We start from the raw sequence: 20,926 nt of genomic DNA, 5'->3' as shown, positions 1-20,926 counted from the left end.
ATAACAAGTGAAGCTGTAACTCAAAGCAGAACTTCAGTGTCAACGAAATGGGGGGGGTAGATAGAGGTTACATCCACAGAGAAGAAGGAGGAGGGGCGAGGGGATTGGGGGTTCCGAGGGGGTGGTGGGGGATGGGGTAAGGGGACAACATAGGAAATGTAAATAAATCATCCAATAAAAAAAAAAAAAGAAATGGCCATGTCTTCACAGAGACTAGAGGATTCAGCTAATTAACAGGAATTACTACTTACTAATTTAGATTGACAGCTCCTTAGGCACACATTCTGTATAATTCAATTTTAAAACTTAATTGTTGGGAGAGTAACAGAATCACTCAAATGAAGAAGATGAGGTCCTATTAGTCTATTAAATGAATATTTTCTTCAATATTAAAGCCTCTGGCAAGGTACTCATTCTCCTGTAAACAAACCCTTATCATGTTCTTGTAAGTGGCCCTAGTGAAAACCATTGAGTCGTCTGTCTGTGTGTGTGTGTATGTGTGTGTATGTGTGTGTGTGTATGTTACACCCACTCGGTCCCGGCGCCTCGGCTCCCGGAAGCGGAAGGGGAGCTCCGCCTGGCCTGGGCAGCGGAGGTGCAGAGCCGAGTGGAGAGCGGCGGAGCGGGCGGCGGTACACTCTCTCTCTCTCTCTCTCTCTCTCTCTCTCTCTCTCTCTCTCTCTCACACACACACACACACACACACACACACACACATGAGACATGAAAACAGGAGAGACTAGATAGGAAGAGGAAGGGGGTCAGGGGAGAGTCAGAGGAACAAGAAAGGGTAATGGGGCTGAATATAAAATTTAAAAGTACACAATCCCAGTATATAAAATGCCACAATGAAACCCATTATTATATAAATATGTATAATAGGTGCTAAAAACAAATATTAAAAAAACTACTAACTTATGAGGCTAGGAATTTCTTGTGGTTCAGGCTACAGAACTTGTATTTCATGTTCAAGGTCTTGGCTTTCATCCCCACTACATTAAGAAAAGAAATCTACTCAGCTAAAAGTCCTATTGAGGTAACAAGAGCAAGGCCAACCAAGAAATTAATTTCAGGATAACTGCGCCTGATGACTTGAGAGGCAACACTTTTCTTAGTAACTGAAATGTCCCAGAAACTCACTATTTATTCCCCAGACATGAAGGAGGTATCAGTGCCTAGTTTAGGAAATTATGCAGAGGGGGTCCTGGAAGACTGGCCAGAATCTGAAGAAGGATGATAACATGAATGCTTTACTTGGTCTTCAAGTTCCTTTCAAAATTAACAAGTTCACAAGGGCTGAAAGAACAGGGAAGAGATTAGAAGACCCAAATTTTAGAAGCTAGAAGACAGTTCCTTAGGCATGAATGTTGAAGACTCAGCAGAAGCCACAGAAGGCCATCTGAGAATGGACCTTGTTTGCATTTGCAGAAACCCCAGCATGCTCAGGGAGTGCAGCTAGTTCCTCATCTCCACATTCTTTCCCACTGGGCAATGGTCTCACCCAGCCTGGTAAAGAAGGTTACTGAACTGAAGGTCACAGGTCCAAGAAAGGGAAGGGTCTAGACACTGAAAATGGAGGAAATTTAGTGAATACTGAGGACTGAGATTCTTGTTCATATTCCAGCAGGTGGCAGTCAGGTCTACTTCCTTCAAAGAGTAGACTGAGAGGTATTCCCTGGGCATGAGAGACTTTATATCTCAATGGCCATGTCAGGCCACATCATAGTGACATACTATAGGTAAGATCTAACTATGTCTTCAAAGTTCCCATTTAGCTTACTGGGCTGTATTTTTTTTTTTAAAGATTTATTTATTTATTTATTATATATGAATACACTGTAGCTGTCTTCAGACACACCAGAAGAGGGCATCAGATCTCATTACAGATGGTTGTGAGCCACCATGTGGTTGCTGGGATTTGAACTCAGGACCTCTGGAAGAGCAGTCAGTGCTCTTAACCACTAAGCCATCTCTCCAGCCCCTGGGCTGTATTTTTAAATGTAAAGGAAAACTAACTAAAAATTGCTAGACCAGATAAGTGAGAAGAGCCACATATTTTGAGAAAGGCTGAACAACAAAACAAAAAACTATGACAAAGTAAGCAAGCAAATAAACAAAAAAACACTTGGAGGAAATAGAATAGGTAGAAAAGAATATAAAAAAAAAACCCTAAACTAAACTTTCACAAATACTACCATCCATATACCCAGGGACATAGTAAAGCCAGCAAACATACAGTAAAAATCACTATATTTAAGAAAAGTGCAAAATTTCTTGAAACACAAGAAATTTTAAAACTTGAGTAAGAAAACAAGGAACTCAAAAATCGAAGATTTTGAAGTCAAAATCGAAGGACTCTCCTAGGAAATAGTATAAAATGTATAGACATAAGTTAAGGAAATTCAAGAGTGAACAGGAGTCAGTATAATAAATTTTCAGTAAGATAGTACATAAGAGATTAGCCGGGCAGTGGTGGCGCACACCTTTAATCCCAGCACTTGAGAGGCAGAGGCAGGCGGATTTCTGAGTTCGAGGCCAGCCTGGTCTACAGAGTGAGTTCCAGGACAGCCAGGGCTACACAGAAAAACCCTGTCTCGAAAAAAACAAAAACAAAACAAAAAAAATAAAAAAGAAAGAAATGGAACATGGTGAATTTATCTTAAGGAAGAAGGGAGTTAAGATTTTAAGACTGTATAGGAGCCCTGTATAAAAGGATTTCTAGGAAGAAAATACAGAAAAATAGAGCAAAGTGAATTATCTTAAAATAAATAAATTGGTCAGAGCAGAGCACATGCATCTGTAGACAGAGAGTGCCTATATCATAGGTGGGCAGATTTCACCTAACATGGAATTCACATTTCTGAATGAAAAATCCAAGCTGGGAGTTAGACTGCTCCTAGAGGCTCAGGTTAGCACTGCAAATACAAGGGCACTGGAGGAGTATTTTCAAAGTTCTAAAATAAAATCATTTCTACTCTGGAAACAGTGAGTGTACGATGCTAATTCTAAGACAGACTAGAGGATATTTTGAGCTATACCTGGAGTTTTGAATAATGTCACCAAATAGGGGTTCCAACTTAAGAGAAAAGCTGAGAGACTAGTAGATGTGTGTGAAGATTATGGATGTTGATTCTCTTGCTGGTCCAGACTGAGTCAGACCAAGTTTCTGTTTGAGGAAAACATGACAGAGAGGCTAACACGGGTGATCTGAAAACTTTAATAGGTAATTTATAAAGTCAGCACAATGTTTGTGGTAAAGTTAGTGATAATTACATAGAAAATGAAATAAAAGCATAAAATATATCTAAGAGGTGTAAACAAATGGTAATTATTCAGAAAAGTAAAACTGGACAAATTTTTCTGAAGGTTTTAATTATGAAAACAAATGTTGAACTAACAAAAATTAAACTAATAATAGAGTAGTGAGAAAATGGGGATTTGGGGCATATGTAGGAAGAGGGAACAATGCTCTCATGTTGGACAAGAAAAGCCAAAAGATAAATGCCTAGAAGGGAAAAACCAAGACCCACAATCACATTATTAGAAGCAGAGGTATAGATGCCAAGATAACCATCTGATTTTGAGAAAGAAAAAGAAAAAGTAGAACAGAGTAAATAATCACAATAAATCAAGATAACTTACTAGAGCAGAATATGATAAATTTCTAACACAAACTTCTGAGAGTTCCCAATAATGTAACATGGGGCTGGCTGGGAAGATGAAGATGAAAGGGAAGAGAATGATATGGATTGTGTCAATTCTTAGAGAAAGAATGGAGATTAAGTTATGTGCTTAAAACAAGAACAACAAACAGCTAACAGTTTGTAAGTTGAAGTAAGAAATGGAGTAAAAACTACAAATAATGAGTTTGACAAGGCTTTGGGTTGATAGGTAGGTCAGCTCTTCCTGGCAGCTCTTTTATATGGCAGATGAAGACATTCTGGAATGATCTATGATGGACTTCATCCTGTCCTAGTCAGAACTTTTCTCCAGGCATAGGGCTTCTGATTCCTCCTAGGTCTTCTGTCACTTTGCCTTTGACATGAGCAAGGTTAACGTCTTTGGAGGCATCAACATGCTGGCAGATACAGTACCTAAGGAAATATCTTGCAGGGTGGAGGCTGAGATTGTAAGAAGCCTGGGGAGGAGCTGCCTGTAAGAGGCAGACCAATGGTACAGTGTGACCTCAGAGATCTAGTAGGGAGAGGTATTTTCTAGTTGGTGGTAAGCATTGTCCCGTCAATGGCCAGATATGAAGGAGAATGAGGGACTAATAGAGCAGTTGTTGGCACAGGGTGCTGAAGTTTTGAAAGGAAGTAGCAAAGGGACTCTGGGCTGCCTACTGTCAAAGTAGAGGGCAAGGGGAGGAGGAGCAGTGTGGGTTTGAGGAGTTCAGGCCAGTATCCTGGGGATGGTGGAGGGAGGGCAGAAGGAGAGCTTGATTCCTGAGAGAAGAGAGGTGAGAGAAGGGACTCATATACTCAAAAGACCAGACCTAACCATAGCCCTGCCCCTGATGTTAAAAGGCAGTACTTGTCTACTTGGCCTTTTGTAGATACCAGCATATCAGCCACACACATTCTTCCTCATTGATGCTGCAATAGAGAACAGCCTTCCTTATCCCTCCTCCGAATTCTCCCATGACATTTATGGCCATAATTTCTCATAAGCAGTTCTGGCAGCAAGAAGTCCAACTGTTTATGTTGTGGTTAATGAACAATAACAACAAAATGTAAATTTTAAATCAACCTGAATATAAAAGGTGCTTCTTAACAGTTAACAATTATCCTGCTATTGTATTAGGTCCTTAAGAATGTTAACTGTTAAATCCTGGCAGCTGTCAGACATCTGCACTTGGTTAAATAGCACAAAGAAGTTCTGAGGGCTGATTGATGTATCAGAGCGACAAGGGTAAGGGGTACTATAATCAAGACAGCAAGGCCAGGGCTTTGGGTGGGACATCAACTTGGACTCGGGTGCCTTTCCTCCTATGGCTGGCATGAGATGATGGGGCTAGTGCCCTATAAGAAGGGTATTACATTTTTGTGTGTGTATGAATAGGTCATGGCTAACATTTTTAGTAAAGATGCTCCATTCTTTCCTCATCCTCTATCAGTATGACTGAGACACTGCCATAGAGGGAAACTCTGCTTTCAAATCACCTTTTCTTATGCTTTATCTCCAGGAATACATCATACTGATTTATGTAAAAAGGTGTGGATGCCTACAAAGCAAGGGCAAGGGATGAAAAGAACAAGAGAGCAGGGATGATTCTCCTCAGCTGAAACTTGCAGTCAGAGAATTTTGAGTGCTTCTGCACTGAATTTATAGGACTGCTGAACATACTCTGGTGGTTTGCTTTACTTATTTTCTTTTATTTGGTTGGAGTGTTACTACCCACACCAAAAAGTATAGGTGGAACTATGCTTTACAAGAAGCAAAATGTCTACAGGGCTGGGAGGAATACTGTCACCATAGCACTGGCCTTTATTGACTTCCATATATATCTGTCTTCCTTTCATCTCTACAAATCTGTGCCTCAGTCACTCTGTTAAGCCAGGAACTAGTCCTGAGATCTGTCTTTCAGGTGTTTAGAGTTTACTGCCACACAAATCCCTGAGTGAATGATGGCTGGAGGAGGACAGGATACTGTTAAGGCCCAGAAGAGGTCTTAACCTGGCAGAGCTGCTGAGGTGAGGGTGTTGGCAAAGGAAAATGTCTGAGGTAAGAGTTGAGAGATGAGTGGGCAGTAGCTGGGGAAAGAGAGGGGATTGTAGGAGCTGGAAGCTCTTTGTATGCCCATGTGGTCAAGCTGGTACACCCAGCTCACCAGCTTGCCTGACAAACACAGTTTACTGGCATATGCTGTGGTGCATTTCCCATGGGACCCACCCACCTAGGCTGCTTTTCCTCATCTCAACTACCATCCACATCTCCCATGTGGGTAAAAGTTGGATTCAGTCTATCCTTCTGAAGACATCTGTCTCATCTTGATCATGTTGCTCTGACTTCAGGACTGATGTAGGCCATTTGCAAAAGGCCACATCAATATGTTCATATTTATAAGTTATGTGTTTTTATTAACTGTCACCTAATCATTAAAGACAAAATATATCTTCTGATTCTCTATGCTGAGCTTGTCTTTGAAAAAAAAAAAACAAAAGGAGGCGGCAAAGACATAGTCACTGAACATCTACATGTGGTAGGTATGTGCTGGGAGTCAGGTGTATAGCAGTTACTTCAGGACCTACTAGATTCTTGGTTAAAAGCCAGAACTGATCTGCTACCTACTGAACTGAAGCAACTGTATAGGGACTAGAATTAGAGTTGCCTATGGGAGAATCTATCACATAAAGCTCAAATCAGACCTTAGGTATACTAATGATCCAAAGACTGTATTGCATTTTAATGGATTAAAACTCCAAGTAACTTAGAAGTCCTTAGAAATAAGCAACAATAGGACTTAGACTCCACTGGGAGGAGATAGGACACCAGGGAGGAAGCAAAAGAGGAGAGAGGAAGGTGATAGTGAGGAGATGGGAATTGCTTTAAATGACAGCTTGGAGGTTACATGAACATAGACCAGACACTTTTGGAGGCACAGGTCTCTGCAGAGAATCTTCAGAATTCTCAAACTGGCAGTTCTATATAGGAATAGTTTCTAGTACTAACAGCAGCTTCTGAGTTGTGAGAATGGAAGGAACTGGATTTCTGTCATGTAGGCCCACACTCAACTCAATTAGACAGTATAGAACAAAGATTTGGCACACTGCTGAAGTGTGATCCAGGCTCCCAGAGAGCTCCGAGCTGGATGGCCTAAAAGGCACATTTGAAGGTACCCAGGGAAAAGCAGAGCCACAGTGATTCTCCAGATTTGAGATAGACAGAGAGCCTTTGAAATCCATTGTTCATCAATAACTATTGGCTGAAAGTATAACAGTCACAGGCTCAGTAAACTTAAGGAATATCTCATAGTAGCAACCTGGACATGGGGCACTAGACTTGCAACTGGAACTTTCATGCATTGGCCTGCTTCCTTTATACATCCTTACACATTCCCAGGGCCATTCTCTACAGGAAAGTGTCTAGAAGTTCTGTCTACAAGGAACACTGTCTCACATATGCAAGCACATACAACTGAGATTCTTAACTTAGGAGGGTGTAAGAAATGGATGTCTTTTTTATTGTATGATTTTTCCCTGTTGCTTTTTACTGGCAGTCTAAATTGAGCACTTCTTTATTCCCATCAGCAGATGTAGATTTCCACATGCTACAGGATATCCTTACAATTTTTCTAAAACAAAAAGAAAACCAAACCAACCAACCAAATACTCCACGAAATGAACAACAGAAAACCAAGCAGGTATTTGCTTTTTATCCTATCATCTCAGTTGCAGGAGGGAAGTGTTTCCTTTCCAATAGTAATCAAAGTTCCTATTATGCAATCCTCCCCCCAATACTCCTAAAAGAAGATGACAAGTGATTCCATAAAGCTCCCAATACACACATCTAACATGAAAATATAGGCATCATAAATTTTACCAGGATACATTGTAGTAACTCCAGCTCAAATTACTATCATGTTTTCTAATAGGTTCAAAGCAAAAATTACTCACAGAGTAATGTGTATGTAATTCTAAGTGTGTGGATAGTGGTGTGGCTTGAATCATACCTCCTCAAGCTTATGGTTCCAATGCATGCTCACCAGCTGAAAGCATTACATTGGGAGGGTTAGGAATTTAGGTAGATTGGGTCTACATGGAGGATGTAGGTGGTTGGATCTGTGGTAGGTTATTATCCCTGGTCATGTCCTGTTTTGTTCTCTGCTTTCAGGTTTCAGGTTCACCATTAAATTAACAGCTGTCTTCTGTTACATTCTCCTGCTACCATAATGTTCTGTCCAAGTACGTGGCCCAAATGGGCATCGTTGGAACCCTTTGAAAGTATGAACCCAAACAAATCCTTCCTTCTTTATTTCTATCAGGTAATTTACTACTGCAATGAAATAACTAATTAATACAATGCACATATTTGCAAAGCATTTTCAATGAACATTACCATATATATTTTCAAAACAGTAGAATAACTGGGAAGAGACAACAAACCTCAAAACAGTTAAATAAGAATGTTCCAGATACTGATTGTTGTGCCTGATAAGGAAGAGTCGTATATGATTAGACTGGAGAAAGATTTGAGACTCTAAGGAAACTATAAACATGGGAGGCACAGAAGAAAATACTCTGAGGACAAAAGCTTTTCAGTTAATGGTAGTACTGCAGAAGCTAGAACCTTTGGCTATTATCCTGTGTCTTATTAAATCCTGCTGATTCTGTCTTTTGAGTCAATCTCATTCCTTTTTCTCCATGCCTTAAGTGGAACCCAAATTCTTATTTCCTCTTTTTTTTCAGTAGGGCAGCTTTCATGACTCTAGGGAGGTAGCATCATGTTGCATCCTACAAGCTCACCACCATGCCAGAGTGAATCATGCTAATCATGAACCTAGAGAAATCAGAGTAATAATGAGCAATGCTGGAAGGACCTCTGGCCCATGCTGGCTTTGGGAACACCCATTTGTGCTAAATTGAATATTTATAGAATGCCTACCATGGCAGCTGTTGTGAGCACTGAGGTTATGAGACACATGCTGGTACTGTGTAACTCCTCCCACCTGCAGATGCAAGAGTGCAAGGAGGAGCTGAGCAACTTTGGAGACGTTGAGTTTTAGGAGACTTGCTTCTAGTAAGAGCACTTAAGATTAAACTACTTAAGGAAAACTGCCCTTCAAAAGCCTTTAAGGTCTTACTTTATTTTACCAGAATTCCAGCTCTTGAAAGCCCTCAAAGCAAGTGTAGCTTCTTTGCTTTCTCGTATTCAGCTGGGGCTCTCTGTCTTAGAGGTGTATAAGCCTAGCACTGATGCCTTGTCTGTCAGTAACATGGCTAAGTCTTTCACAAACTCAGATGCACTCTACAAGATTATAAAAGAATATGTCTTCATGTGGTCTGTGAGTTGAATCTTGGGTGTTTCAAGCTTCTAGGCTAATATCCAATTATTAGTGAGTGAATACCATGTATGTTCTTTTGTGATTGGGTTCTGATTGTTGGGTTCTGATTGGGTTGTGATTGTTCTTTTGTGATCGCTCAGGATGATATTTTCTAGTTCCATCCATTTACCTAAGAATTTCTCGAATTTATTGTTTTTAATAGCTGAGTAATAGTCCATTGTGTAAATGTACCACATTTTTTGTATCCATTCCTCTGTTGAAGGACATCTGGGTTCTTTCCAGCTTCTGGCTATTATGAATAAGGCTACTATGAACATAGTGGAGCATATGTCCTTGTTATATGTTAGAGCATCTTCTGGGTATATGCCCAGGAGTGGTATGGCTGGATCCTCAGGTAATGCTATGTCCAATTTTCTGAGGAAACACCAGACTGATTTCCAGAGTGGTTGCATCATCTTGCAACCCCACCAACAATTGAGGAGTGTTCCTCTTTCTCCACACCCTCGCCAGCATCTACTATCACCTGAGTTTTTGATCTTAGCCATTCTGACTGGTGTGAGATGGAATCTCAGGGTTGTTTTGATTTGTATTTCCCTGATGACTAAGAATGTTGAACATTTCTTTAGGTACTTCTTAGCTATTTGAGTTTCCTCAATTGAGAATTCTTTGTTTAGCTCTGTACCCTATTTTTTAATAGGGTTATTTGATTGTCTGGAGTCTAATTTCTTGAGTTCTTTATATATATTGGATATTAGCCCTCTATCAGATGTAAGATTGGTAAAGATCTTTTCCCAATCTGTTGGTTGCCATTTTGTCCTATTGATAGTGTCCTTTGCCTTACAGAAGCTTTGCAGTTTTATGAGGTCCCATTCCTCAATTCTTGATCTTAGAGCATAAGCCATTGGTGTTCTGTTCAGGAACTTTCCCCCTGTGCCTAGGTATTCGAGGATCTTCCCCATCTTCTCTTCTATTAGTTTCGGTGTATCTGGTTTTATGTGAAGGTCCTTTATCTACTTGAACTTGAGCTTTGTACAAGGAGATAAGAATGGATTGATTTGCATTCTTCTACATGCTGACCTCCAGTTGAACCAGCACCATTTGTTGAAAGTGATGTCCTTTTTCCACTGGATGGTTTTGATCCTTTGTCAAAGATCAAGTGGCCATAGATGTGTAGGTTCATTTCTGGGTCTTCCTGCCTGTCTCTATGCCAATACCATGTTGTTTTTTATTACTATTGCTCTGTAGTACAGTTTGAGGTCAGAGATGGTGATTTCCCCAGAAGTTCTTTTATTGTTGAGAATAGTTCTTGCTATCCTGGGTTTTTTGTTATTCCAAATGAATTTGCAAATTGCTCTTTCTATCTCTATGAAGAATTGATTTGGAATTTTGATGGAGATTGCATTGAATCTAAGGAAGACCAAGTGTGGGTACTTCAGTCCTTCTTAGAAAGAGTAACAAAATACTCAAGGGAGCAAATATGGAGACAAAGTGTGGGACAGAAACCATTCCACCTGGGTATCCATCCCATGTGCAGTCACCAAAGGTAGACGCTGATGTGGATGCCAAGAAGTGCATGCTGACAGGAGCCTGATATACCTGTCTCCTTAGAGGTCTGCCAGAGTCTGACATTTCAGAGGCAGATGCTCACAGCTAACCATTGAACTGATCATGGGGTTCCCAATGGAGGAGTCAGAGAGAAGACTGAAGGAACTGAAAGGGTTTGCGGCCCCATGAGGAGAACAACAATACCAACCAACCAGAGCTCCCAGGGTCTAAACCACCAGCCTGGGAGAACATAGGGAGGGACCCATGGCTCCAGCTGTATATGTAGGGGAGGATGGCCTTGTTGGGCATAGGTGGGAGAGGAGATCCTTGGTCCCATGAAGGTTGGACACCGAGTGTGAGGGAATTCAAGGGTGGGGAGGTGGGAGTGGGGGGGGGTAGGTGGAGGCACATCCTCACATTAGCATGAGGAAGGGGGATGGGATGGAGTTCCTGGGCAGGGTGGGGGGAGAAATAGGGTAAGGGGGTAACATCTGAGATGTAACTAAAATAGCCAAAAACCAAAGAAAGCCAGACCAAACATCTGCATCATAAAAAAATAAATTAATTAAAGAATATGCCAAGAAGGATGAAAAATGCAAGTAAATTGGAATGTCTCTGTGGTGGCTGTAGGTGTGCATGTGTGTGAGTGTATGTGTATGTATCTGTGGGTATGTAATATATTATGTATGTGCATGTGCATATGTGTGCATATATATGTATGCGTGTGTATATATATGTGTGTGCATGCATATATTTATATGTTTGTGTATGAGTGTGGGGTGTATATGTGCTTGAATGTGGTATATGTTTATGTATATGTGATGTATGTGCATATGTATGTAATGTGTATGTGTGAGTACATGTATGTGTATGTCTGTGTGTGTGTGTGTGTGTAATGCTAAGTATCTAACCTAGGGCTTTAAATTCTAGAAAAGCACTATACCTACCAGTGCTTAGCTATAGCCTACTAAGGGTGCCAGTTGAATTAGAAATTTTGCAGTTGGGTCCCAGCTCTTCCACTTTAGTGGGAAGGACACTGAACCTCTTGCCTAGCTTTTATCATCATCCAAAGTTAGATCCAGAACTAACCTGTGTACACATGCAGCTTTTGTCTACACAACATCTTTCTTTAGAAACAGCACCCTGCAACTGGGAATGGTTCTGTCCCCTTCCCATTCTAACTATTGGCTCTCCATGGTGCCATCCATCACAGACTTCCTTCCCTGGACAAAGCCTGGGATCCAGCCTCACACTTTGGCTATGGAGACTAGCCTATGGATAATCATCATTCAGTCATCATTCAGTCATTAACAACAGATTCTGTAGTAGAGCTTAAGCTTGGTTGCGCACTGATAGATACTCTTTTTATCTCACTTCTGTGGTAGATCACTAGTAGCACCCTGTTGTAGCTGGGAAAATAGAGATTGGGAGGAAAAATAGCTACATGAGGAAGTCATCAATCTGGGATTCCATCCTAGGAAAGTGGCACTGAGCCTGGCCTGCAACCAAAGTATTACAGCACATGTGTGCAGATAGGGATGAGTGCTTTTAAATGCAACTGATCAGGCCATGAGATAAATTAAGTATTCTTGGGAGAAAGAAGTACCTATATCAATTTCCCTAACCCTTCACACTCTAAGACTATTGGAGAAGCCTGCAGTCAGAGTGCATTGAACTCAGAATACTGTTTTGTCCTACACATACACATCTATGATAAGGTTTGTTAGGCCCAACAACTACTGAATGAAACAGAATACATATAATGGTATTATATAACAACATTGCCTGCATTGCCACTCTTGAGTTTCAGAGTCATTAGTAAGTAAAAGAAGGAAGACTTGAGCATGGCAGTTCACCTGGTAAGCAGTTGTGACTACTATACAACTAAACAGTAGGGAGCAGAGACAGTACAGGTACACTGGACAAAGTGTACACTTGGCAAGATACATATCAAGTGAGATTTCATAATGCTACTTACACTTCTGAATTGTCTATCTGTGGAAACTTTCATTTAATATATACAATTAGTTGACTGTCATTAAATAAAATTCATAAATTAATACTGCAGATGTGGGGAAATGACTGTATTCCTAAAGCCCCATAAAAGCACGTTTCTCAAATTGTGCAAGACAGCCATCTAAGATTTCTGTAGACCTTAATGTGCCTTCTTTATCTAGTTTTGTCTAGCTTTTTTTTTTTTTTTTTACTATTTCTAAGAAAGGCTCACTGCTCCTTCAGAAGCTCACAACTATGGCTCACAGCAGGCTAGATTCAAACAGATGGCATTGCCTCTATTTTCCCTGATATTGGTATGCTGATGTATGGGGTCCAGCAAGAGCCAAAGGATGGAGACTGAAAAAACAAACAGTGAAAAATAAGTTGTAGATAGTATGATTTTATTAGGTGGGTGGGAGAAATAAGTTTATATACTTTGGGCAAACTACAGGTGGAATATCACTTTATCTGAAATGCCTGAGACTAGAATTTTGAGCATGTCTTTGAAGGGATTCTAGACTATTTATACACATCTAAAGTAAGATATGCACTAGAATAAGACTACAGTCTAAATTAAAAGTTCATTTATTTCTCACACACATCTTACGTGTATAGCCTGACAGAAATTTTATTATGTTATCTATGTGAAGTCAGATGGCACTTTTCAGGAGTCATATTTACTTCTATCATGGGAGTTCTCAGAAACTTAAGTCAGGTAGTCAGGCTTGGCCACAGGCCTTACCTGTTAAGTCATCTCAGCAGACAATGTGATGGTAATTTTAAACAGTGTTTTTAGGATAGCTGTGCTCAATGTGACTCCTCATGTGAGGTTAAATGAAGGTTTTTCTCCTGCTTGAAGAACTTATGTTGGGAAAAATGTGTTTATAGACTCTCAAATCCATTGATGAGGCAGAAAACTTGAAATAGATAAGGTGATAAAGCTTTGGATTTTACCAAAGAGTTATAAACAATTAAAGTCAGTGTTTAGTATACCATTAAAAGTTGTTATATTTTATTCTATCATCTGACACACCAGAAAATGGTGGTTGGCAACAGTTTCAGAAGAGCTCAGTACCAGGAATTTCTATCAGATTCTAGTGACACTGACTATGGTACATTTAGTAGGCTTTCTCTGCAGAGAAGAAGCTAGTATTGTCAAGGCTCATCCTAGGAGGATGGTAAGTAGGCATATGAATTACAGGAGGGAGGTCAGTTCCCAGTGGATACTGTTGCTTGTGTAGGATTTTAATGTAAATCTGAAGAATATGCTTGGGAGGAGAGTGTGTATGTTGTATATGAAAGATGCTGGGTCAGCCCTATATCTATGGCTAAAATGTAAAAATTAAAAAATTTACACAAAAATCAACCTTACAAGATTTTTGGTAAAACAAAGTTAAACAGTTCTTTGACTTTTGAATATGTTTTGGTAGCTCTCCCTGAGTGGACTGCTACACAGTATTTTCTAAATAAACTAGACCTTAGAATAGCATCCTATTTGGGAAAGACAACACAATGTCAAAAGATAAGAACTGAGCCTTGCCGGGCGGTGGTGGTGCATGCCTTTAATCCCAGCACTTGGAAGGCAGAGGCAGGCAGATTTCTGAGTTCAAGGCCAGCCTGGTCTACAGAGTGAGTTCCAGGACAGCCAGGGCTATACAGAGAAACCCTGTCTCAAAAAAACAAAAAAGAAAAAAAAAAAGAACTGAGCCTCATGTCTGAAGGACAGAAGACCAGTGAAGACTGTGTTCAGGTGTCATTTCAGAGAACAAATGAAGATGTCCTATATTTTCCAGGAAAGTGGATTTATTGGAGATACATTTGTAAGCCTGTCCTCAATTTTAAAAAGTGTGTTTGAGATTACTTTTTACTATAAAAGCATTCAACTTAACTATAGCATTTTGGAAACAGAGAAATAGATAGTCGTAGAGGGTGGGGGAGGTTTGGAGAGATGGCAGTTGATCCTCTTACAGAAGATGGAGGTTTGGTACCCAGCACTCACATGGTGGTTTCAACCACCTATAACTCCAGTTCCAGAGGATTCAACATTCTCTTCTGATCTCTGTAGTACTGTGCACACATGTGCAGATATACACAAGCAGGCCAAACACCGTACACATAAAATAAATCTAAGAAAAATTTTCAAAGAAAAGTATAGGGTAGAAAGCTAAAAAGCCACTCATAGTGCCACCACATAGAGACCATCCACAAAACCTGGAATGTTTTCTTGTGGTTTATCACCTGCACACCTGCAGAGTATTCAAATCATATCTAGAGCTGTGTCCTGCTTACTTTTTCAATTAAATGTCACCATGACCATGTTTTATTGTATTTGTTTTCCCATGGCCCTATTTTCCACAGTTACATAATAAATTGAGTTACACATTTCCATGTTACTGTCTTAGATATTCCTCACTTTCTATTTGTACAAAATCAATTAGAGTGAGGTATAATCCACAAGCTGAAAATGTGTAACAGATGTGCAGTCTAGTGAGTTCTGAAACACTCATGTACTCCTATAACCACCACCACAGTCAAGAACAACATTCCTACCATCCAGAAGATTGCCAGTCATTCATGCCAAATTTAGATATGTGTTCCTTATGTTTGATTTGGTATGAGAGATGGCTATTTACTCAGAAGTCATTTTTGGACAAACATTGATCAGCTTTCTGGCATATCAATTCATTTTTCTTAAAGCAGTATTTAAATCATACAATACTAATTAAATCATACAGCATCTGCTTCCTTATGTCCTATTATTTCATTTAGGCATTATTAAGATTTTAATGACACATTGATATTATACATATCAATAATTTACACCTTTTCTTCACTGAGTAGTGTTACATTTGATTAGATATTGGTGGAGATGATGTATCATTAGAAATAACACAGCTATACATATTCATAAGTTACAAAATATATGTTTTCAATATTATTCAGTAAAAGTCAAGAATTGCTGGTGGTATAGCAAATATTCATTATATTTTAAAAGAAGGCAAACCACTTTTCAAAGTGATTGCACACTATCATTGATTTCACTATTCTCACATCTTAATTAAGTTTTAGCATAGTTATAGATGGGTTTTATAATGTGTCCATTCTAATAGGAGAATGTTGGAATCGATTTACAGTTTCCATACACTTTGCTCAAATACTCAAGTACACTGACCATCTCTTTCTTGCATAGGTATTTTTAGTACTTTGTCTTTTTTTTTTTTTTTTGAGACAAGGTCTTGAGCTTGTTCTATTGCCTCAGCCTTCTCAATTCTGGAATGAATTGAGAATGAATGTTGGCCTTGAGTTATCTTCTTATTGTTGAATTATTAGAGTTAAAAATTTAAGTAAGTATTTCATTATATATATGTATATATATGTATATATGATATATATCATATATCATAATACATATCCACTCCCTTTTCTTTCAGGCCATGGTCTCAAGTTTTTATTTTGTTACAGATCACATTCAAAGAACAGAGATTTTTAAGTCATATCACTGATTTTATAAAACTACCATTTTCTCTTTCAGTCCTGGTCTCACACAAGGCTGGCAAGCACTGGTACTGACCTAACATCACTAACCACCATTTAAAAGTGGCTCTTGCCTTTCCTGGCATAGGAAATCTTCACCTTTATCCCATATTGACCTATATGTTCAACAAAAACATGTACACAACATAAAATACCATAAAAGTGATAAATTAGTCATAAAAATGTAAAGTATTTGCTATTTGGAAAGGTACCATAAAAAATTGGAGTAGTAACTCACAGATTAGGATACTATACATATCAAACATAAGAACTCATTAACCCGAATTGAAGAGAAGGCTCAGTGGTTAAGATCCACGTTCATCTCTTTCAGAGGACCTGAGTCTGGTTCCCAATACCCATATCTGGAAGCTCAGAAGTGCTCGTAATTTCAGCTCCAGGAGATCCAATGGCTTTTACTGGACTCTGAGTGCATCTGCAGTCATAGGCATAACTCATATATATATAATTAAAAAATAAAAACCTTTAAAAATTCACCAATTTAGTAACAAAACCACTTAAAAATCTACAAAAATAATGGACCTTGTTTTTTTACTATAGGTTCATCTAGGTTGCTTTAAGTTTTGTTCTTTTTTTTTTATTGGATGTGTTATTTACATTTCCTATGTTGTCCCCTTACCCCATCCCCCACCCACCCAGGAACCCCCAATCCCCTCACCCCTCCTCCTTCTTCTCTGTGGATGTAACCTCTATCTACCCCCCCCACTCCCACCTCCCCACCCTCAAAATTCCCACCCCCTGGGGCATCCAGCCTTCATGAGGTCAAGGTTCTCTTCTTCCACCTGTGCCCAGCAGGGCCCTCCACTCTTACATATTCAACTGAAGCACTGGATCCCTCCCTAAGTGCTCCCAGGCTGGTGGTTTAGACCCTGGGAGCTGTGGTTGGTTGGTATTGTTGCTCTCCTCATGGTGCCACAAATCCTTTCAGCTCTCCTTCAGTCTTCACTTTAACTCCTCTATTGAGAACCCCATGATCAGTTCAATGGCTAGTTGTGAGCATCTGCCTCTGAGTATGTCAGACTCTTGAAGACCTCTGAGGAGATATCCATATCTGGCTCTTATCAGCATGCACTTCCTGACTTCCACATCAGCCTCTACCTTTGGTGATTGCACATGGGATAGATACTCAGGTGGAGTGGTCTTGAAACGGCCCCTCCTTCAGTTTCTGTCCCTCACTTTGTCTCCATATTTGCTCCCTTGAGTAATTTGTTGCTCCTTCTAAGAAGGACCGAAATCACCCCCACTTGGTCTTCCTTCTTTATGGGCTTCATGTGGCCTGTGAGTTGCATCTTGGGCATTTCAAGGTTCTGGGCTAATATCCAATAATCAGTGAGTGAATACCATGTGTGTTCTCTTGTGATTGGGTTACCTCACTCAGGATGATAATTTCTAGTTCCATCCATTTACCTAGGAACCTCTCGAAGTCATTGTTTTTAATAGCTGAGTAATACTCCATTGTGTAAATATACCACATTTTTTGAATCCATTCCTCAGTTGAAGGACATCTGGGTTCTTTCCAGCTCCTGGCTATTATAAATAAGGCTGCTATGAACATAGTTGAGCATATGTCCTTGTTATATGTTCGAGCATCTTCTGGGTATATGCCTAGGAGTGGTATAGCTGGATCCTCAGGTAATGCTATGTCCAATTTTCTGAGGAACCGCCACACTGATTTCCAAAGTGGTTGCACCATCTTGCAGTCCCACCAACAATGGAGGAGTGTTCCTCTTCCTCCACACCCTCGCCAGCATCTACTATCACCTGAGTTTTTAATCTTAGCCATTCTGACTGGTGTGAGATGGAATCTCAGGGTTGTTTTGATTTGCATTTCCCTGACAACTAAGGATGCTGAACATTTCTTTAGGTGCTTCTCGGCCATTCGAGTTTCTTCCATTGAAAATCCTTTGTTAAGCTCTATACCCCATTTTTTAATAGGGTAATTTGGTTGTCTGGAGTCTAATTTCTTGAGTTCTTTGTATATATTGGATATTAGCCCTCTATCAGATGAAGATTTAAAGCATTATGGTAAGTGCAAAGGATAGACACAAAAGGACAAATATGAAGGATTACATTGTCAGGAGCTGTCTGTAACAAGCAAATTCACAGAGATGGACAGTAGAGAAGAAATTACCAGGTACCAGGGAAAGGAGAATAAAAAGGAATTATTGTTTTTATTGTTTAGTGTAATAGAAAACTTTGGCAAATGGATAGTGGTGATAGCCATAAAACACTGAGTGTACTAAATGTCATTAAAATGTAAAATAATTCTCTGTAGGGATTTATTACATTGTTTGCATATTCCAAATAAAATTGTGGAATGCTTTAAGCATGAGTGGTTCATGGTGCTACACGGGGTGAGATTGCACGAAGGACAGCATACCAACCACTAGAACACAGATGGGATTGGAAGGCTAGATGGAAGCAACATATCAGTCGGGGGTTTCAGGAATTGATAGTTTATTATGTTTTTCTAAGAGAGTGTCATTATTTGTAGGAAATACACACAAGTACAGGATGACAGAGTATTAAGTCATAGCTGTTCTTAATGGCCCAGAAAAAGAAAAGTATAACACATGTGAAACTCTCCTGTAGATTTTTAGTGGTTAGAGATTTTTAAAATATAAAATAAAAGCTGGGCAGTGGTGGTGCACACCTTTAATTCCAGCACACAGGAGGCACAGGCAGATGGATAGATCTCTTGAGTTTGAGGCCAGCCTGTTCTATAAGGAAAAGTTCCAAGACATCCACTGGTACACAGAGAAATGTTGTGTTGAAAAATCAACTATAGAGTTATCCTGTCCTTCATATACTGTGGGGTGACCTGGGTAAGGGAGAGGTGCACTCTCCTGTTCCTCCTTGCCAGTTGTGGCAGGCAGCTGATCTGGCTCCAGGTCATGGAAATGGGAGAGCAGGCCTTGCCCCTCCCTGGCTGTAACACTCAGGATACCAGGCTCTGTACCTTCCCTGGGTAGCACAGTAGAGCTGGCCCAGGTGGCAGAGGTGTAAGCAAGCCATCCCCAAGAACACAAAAACAGGAGAGATTAACTTGCCCTTTGGCAGCTTCAGCATTGGGTGAGCTAGCCAGTGCAGTGCTGGAGAGCTTTCCCTGATGGTGCAGGTGCAGGTGCAGGTGTGCTAGTGGGTTGACTGACCCAGCTACCTCCCAAGTCCAGACCCAGGGTCTTGGGTTGGCCCACCCCAACATCTACCCCATCTATGACCTAATGGAGCTCATGAAAGAGCAGGTCCTGCAGATCCAAAGCTGCTAGATCTCTATGACTCAGGGCAACAACAGGATATCTGAGAGGAGTCTTCCTGACGATCCAGCATAGATTATGTAGGAGAAGACAGAGGCTTAGAAATAGACCAACAAACACAATGCAAGTAAAAATGTGTAGACAAAAGGCTGTTACTCACTGCCACATATTACAGCTTCCATGACAAGATATTTTATTTTGTGGAGGAGGTTGCAAAGGCAGAGGGTGATATAAAGGGACAAGAAGATGAATAAGACTGGGGTGCATGATGTTAAACTCACAAAGAACCATTGAAAAGTTAAAAAATTCTTTGAAGACACACAAAACAATAAAAAACATACACAATTATATATGAAAGTACTGAAGAATATTGAGTATGTCTTCACAATTAGCTGTAGTAAAGTCATTATACAACACAGAATTTACCTTATTATTAATTTTAAATTGAAGTAAGTCTTGAGTAAAGTCTTTACCAACTTTCGAAGTTGATAAAGATTTGACACACAGTCAGGAGTTGTATATGAGACATATCACCTTGCAAGAGCCTGAGAGAGGGGGATCAGAAGTGGAATCGAGTAGACAAGCATGAGCAAGAAATACTTGGAGAGCAAGCAGTAAGCAACCAGCAGATGTACTTACACAATGGTTTTTCCAATGTGCATGAATGATTTTTCAACAAATTCACGGACACTATGAACTTCCCCAGTAGCTATGACAAAGTCCTCTGGCTCATCATTCTGCAACATCAGCCACATAGCCTAGAGAGAAAGAAGTACAGTCATGTGAGAGTTACACTTAGTGATACCTGTGGGAATGTAACATTATCAAAGCATGTAACTGAATATGGAAGTACAGTCTGAAAATGAGTGTTTATTTAATGCAGTATTCTAATTACTAAAGATAGTTCTTATAATTTAATATACACTAGAAAAACTATTTAATATAGTGTGTATTTAATAAAACCTGAGAAACATCTTAGTGTGAATACTTGCCCCAGTCACAGACTCTAGAGATTTTTCTTTTCAGCAGATTAGGAGATTCCTACACAACAGGTTAAGAGGAAATGTTGATCAATAGCCAGTGAATAACCTTTGTATAGAATACTATGCAAGAATAATCCCAGAACCTTTAATTGTCCTTCATGTCCCAGATGGCAGGCAAGGAAAAAGTCTTTCAAACAGATTAAGTCCTTAAAAGTAAAACTCCATTTTTTAACATTGAAGGTGAAAGTTCAGCAGAAAAAGAAAAGAAAAGAAAAGAAAAGAAACAAACAAAAATCACTAACAGAGAAACAGTCACATAATAGGAACTACTTTTAACGTGTCAAGAGTTCAATCTTCATACGATGACAGAGATTGAGATATTGAGAGTTAGAGAAGATGGTTGGCACAAATGAAGCAGCATTTTGAGCTATGGACTAGAAGAAACCACCACAGTGTAACTCTATTTGCTTAGAAAAGCATTTATCAGTAGCATGTAGGTCTATAGCTTCCAAAGGTTACATACCAATTATATAGGATGGATGCATCTATCTATCTATCTATCTATCTATCTATCTATCTATCTATCTATC

The 20,926-nt window shown here is 39.7% G+C and overlaps 1 protein-coding gene across 1 annotated transcript in view; it reads right to left on the bottom strand.

The window, feature by feature from the left end:
* The window catches only part of Gmds (GDP-mannose 4,6-dehydratase), a 525,382-nt gene that overhangs the window by 96,946 nt on the left and 407,510 nt on the right, over positions 1 to 20,926 (bottom strand). Inside the window, exon 8 of the mRNA XM_028775694.1 lies at positions 19,993 to 20,111. Coding sequence (XP_028631527.1) covers positions 19,993 to 20,111 — 119 coding nt within the window. The remainder of the gene's footprint in view (positions 1 to 19,992; positions 20,112 to 20,926) is intronic.

This window comes from Grammomys surdaster, unplaced genomic scaffold (assembly GCF_004785775.1).
Source record: "Grammomys surdaster isolate TR1022 unplaced genomic scaffold, NIH_TR_1.0 258, whole genome shotgun sequence".
NCBI classification, from domain to species: Eukaryota; Metazoa; Chordata; class Mammalia; order Rodentia; family Muridae; genus Grammomys; species Grammomys surdaster.
The sequence above is the reverse complement of the archived record's forward strand: the minus strand, read 5'-3'. Positions and strand labels throughout refer to the sequence as shown.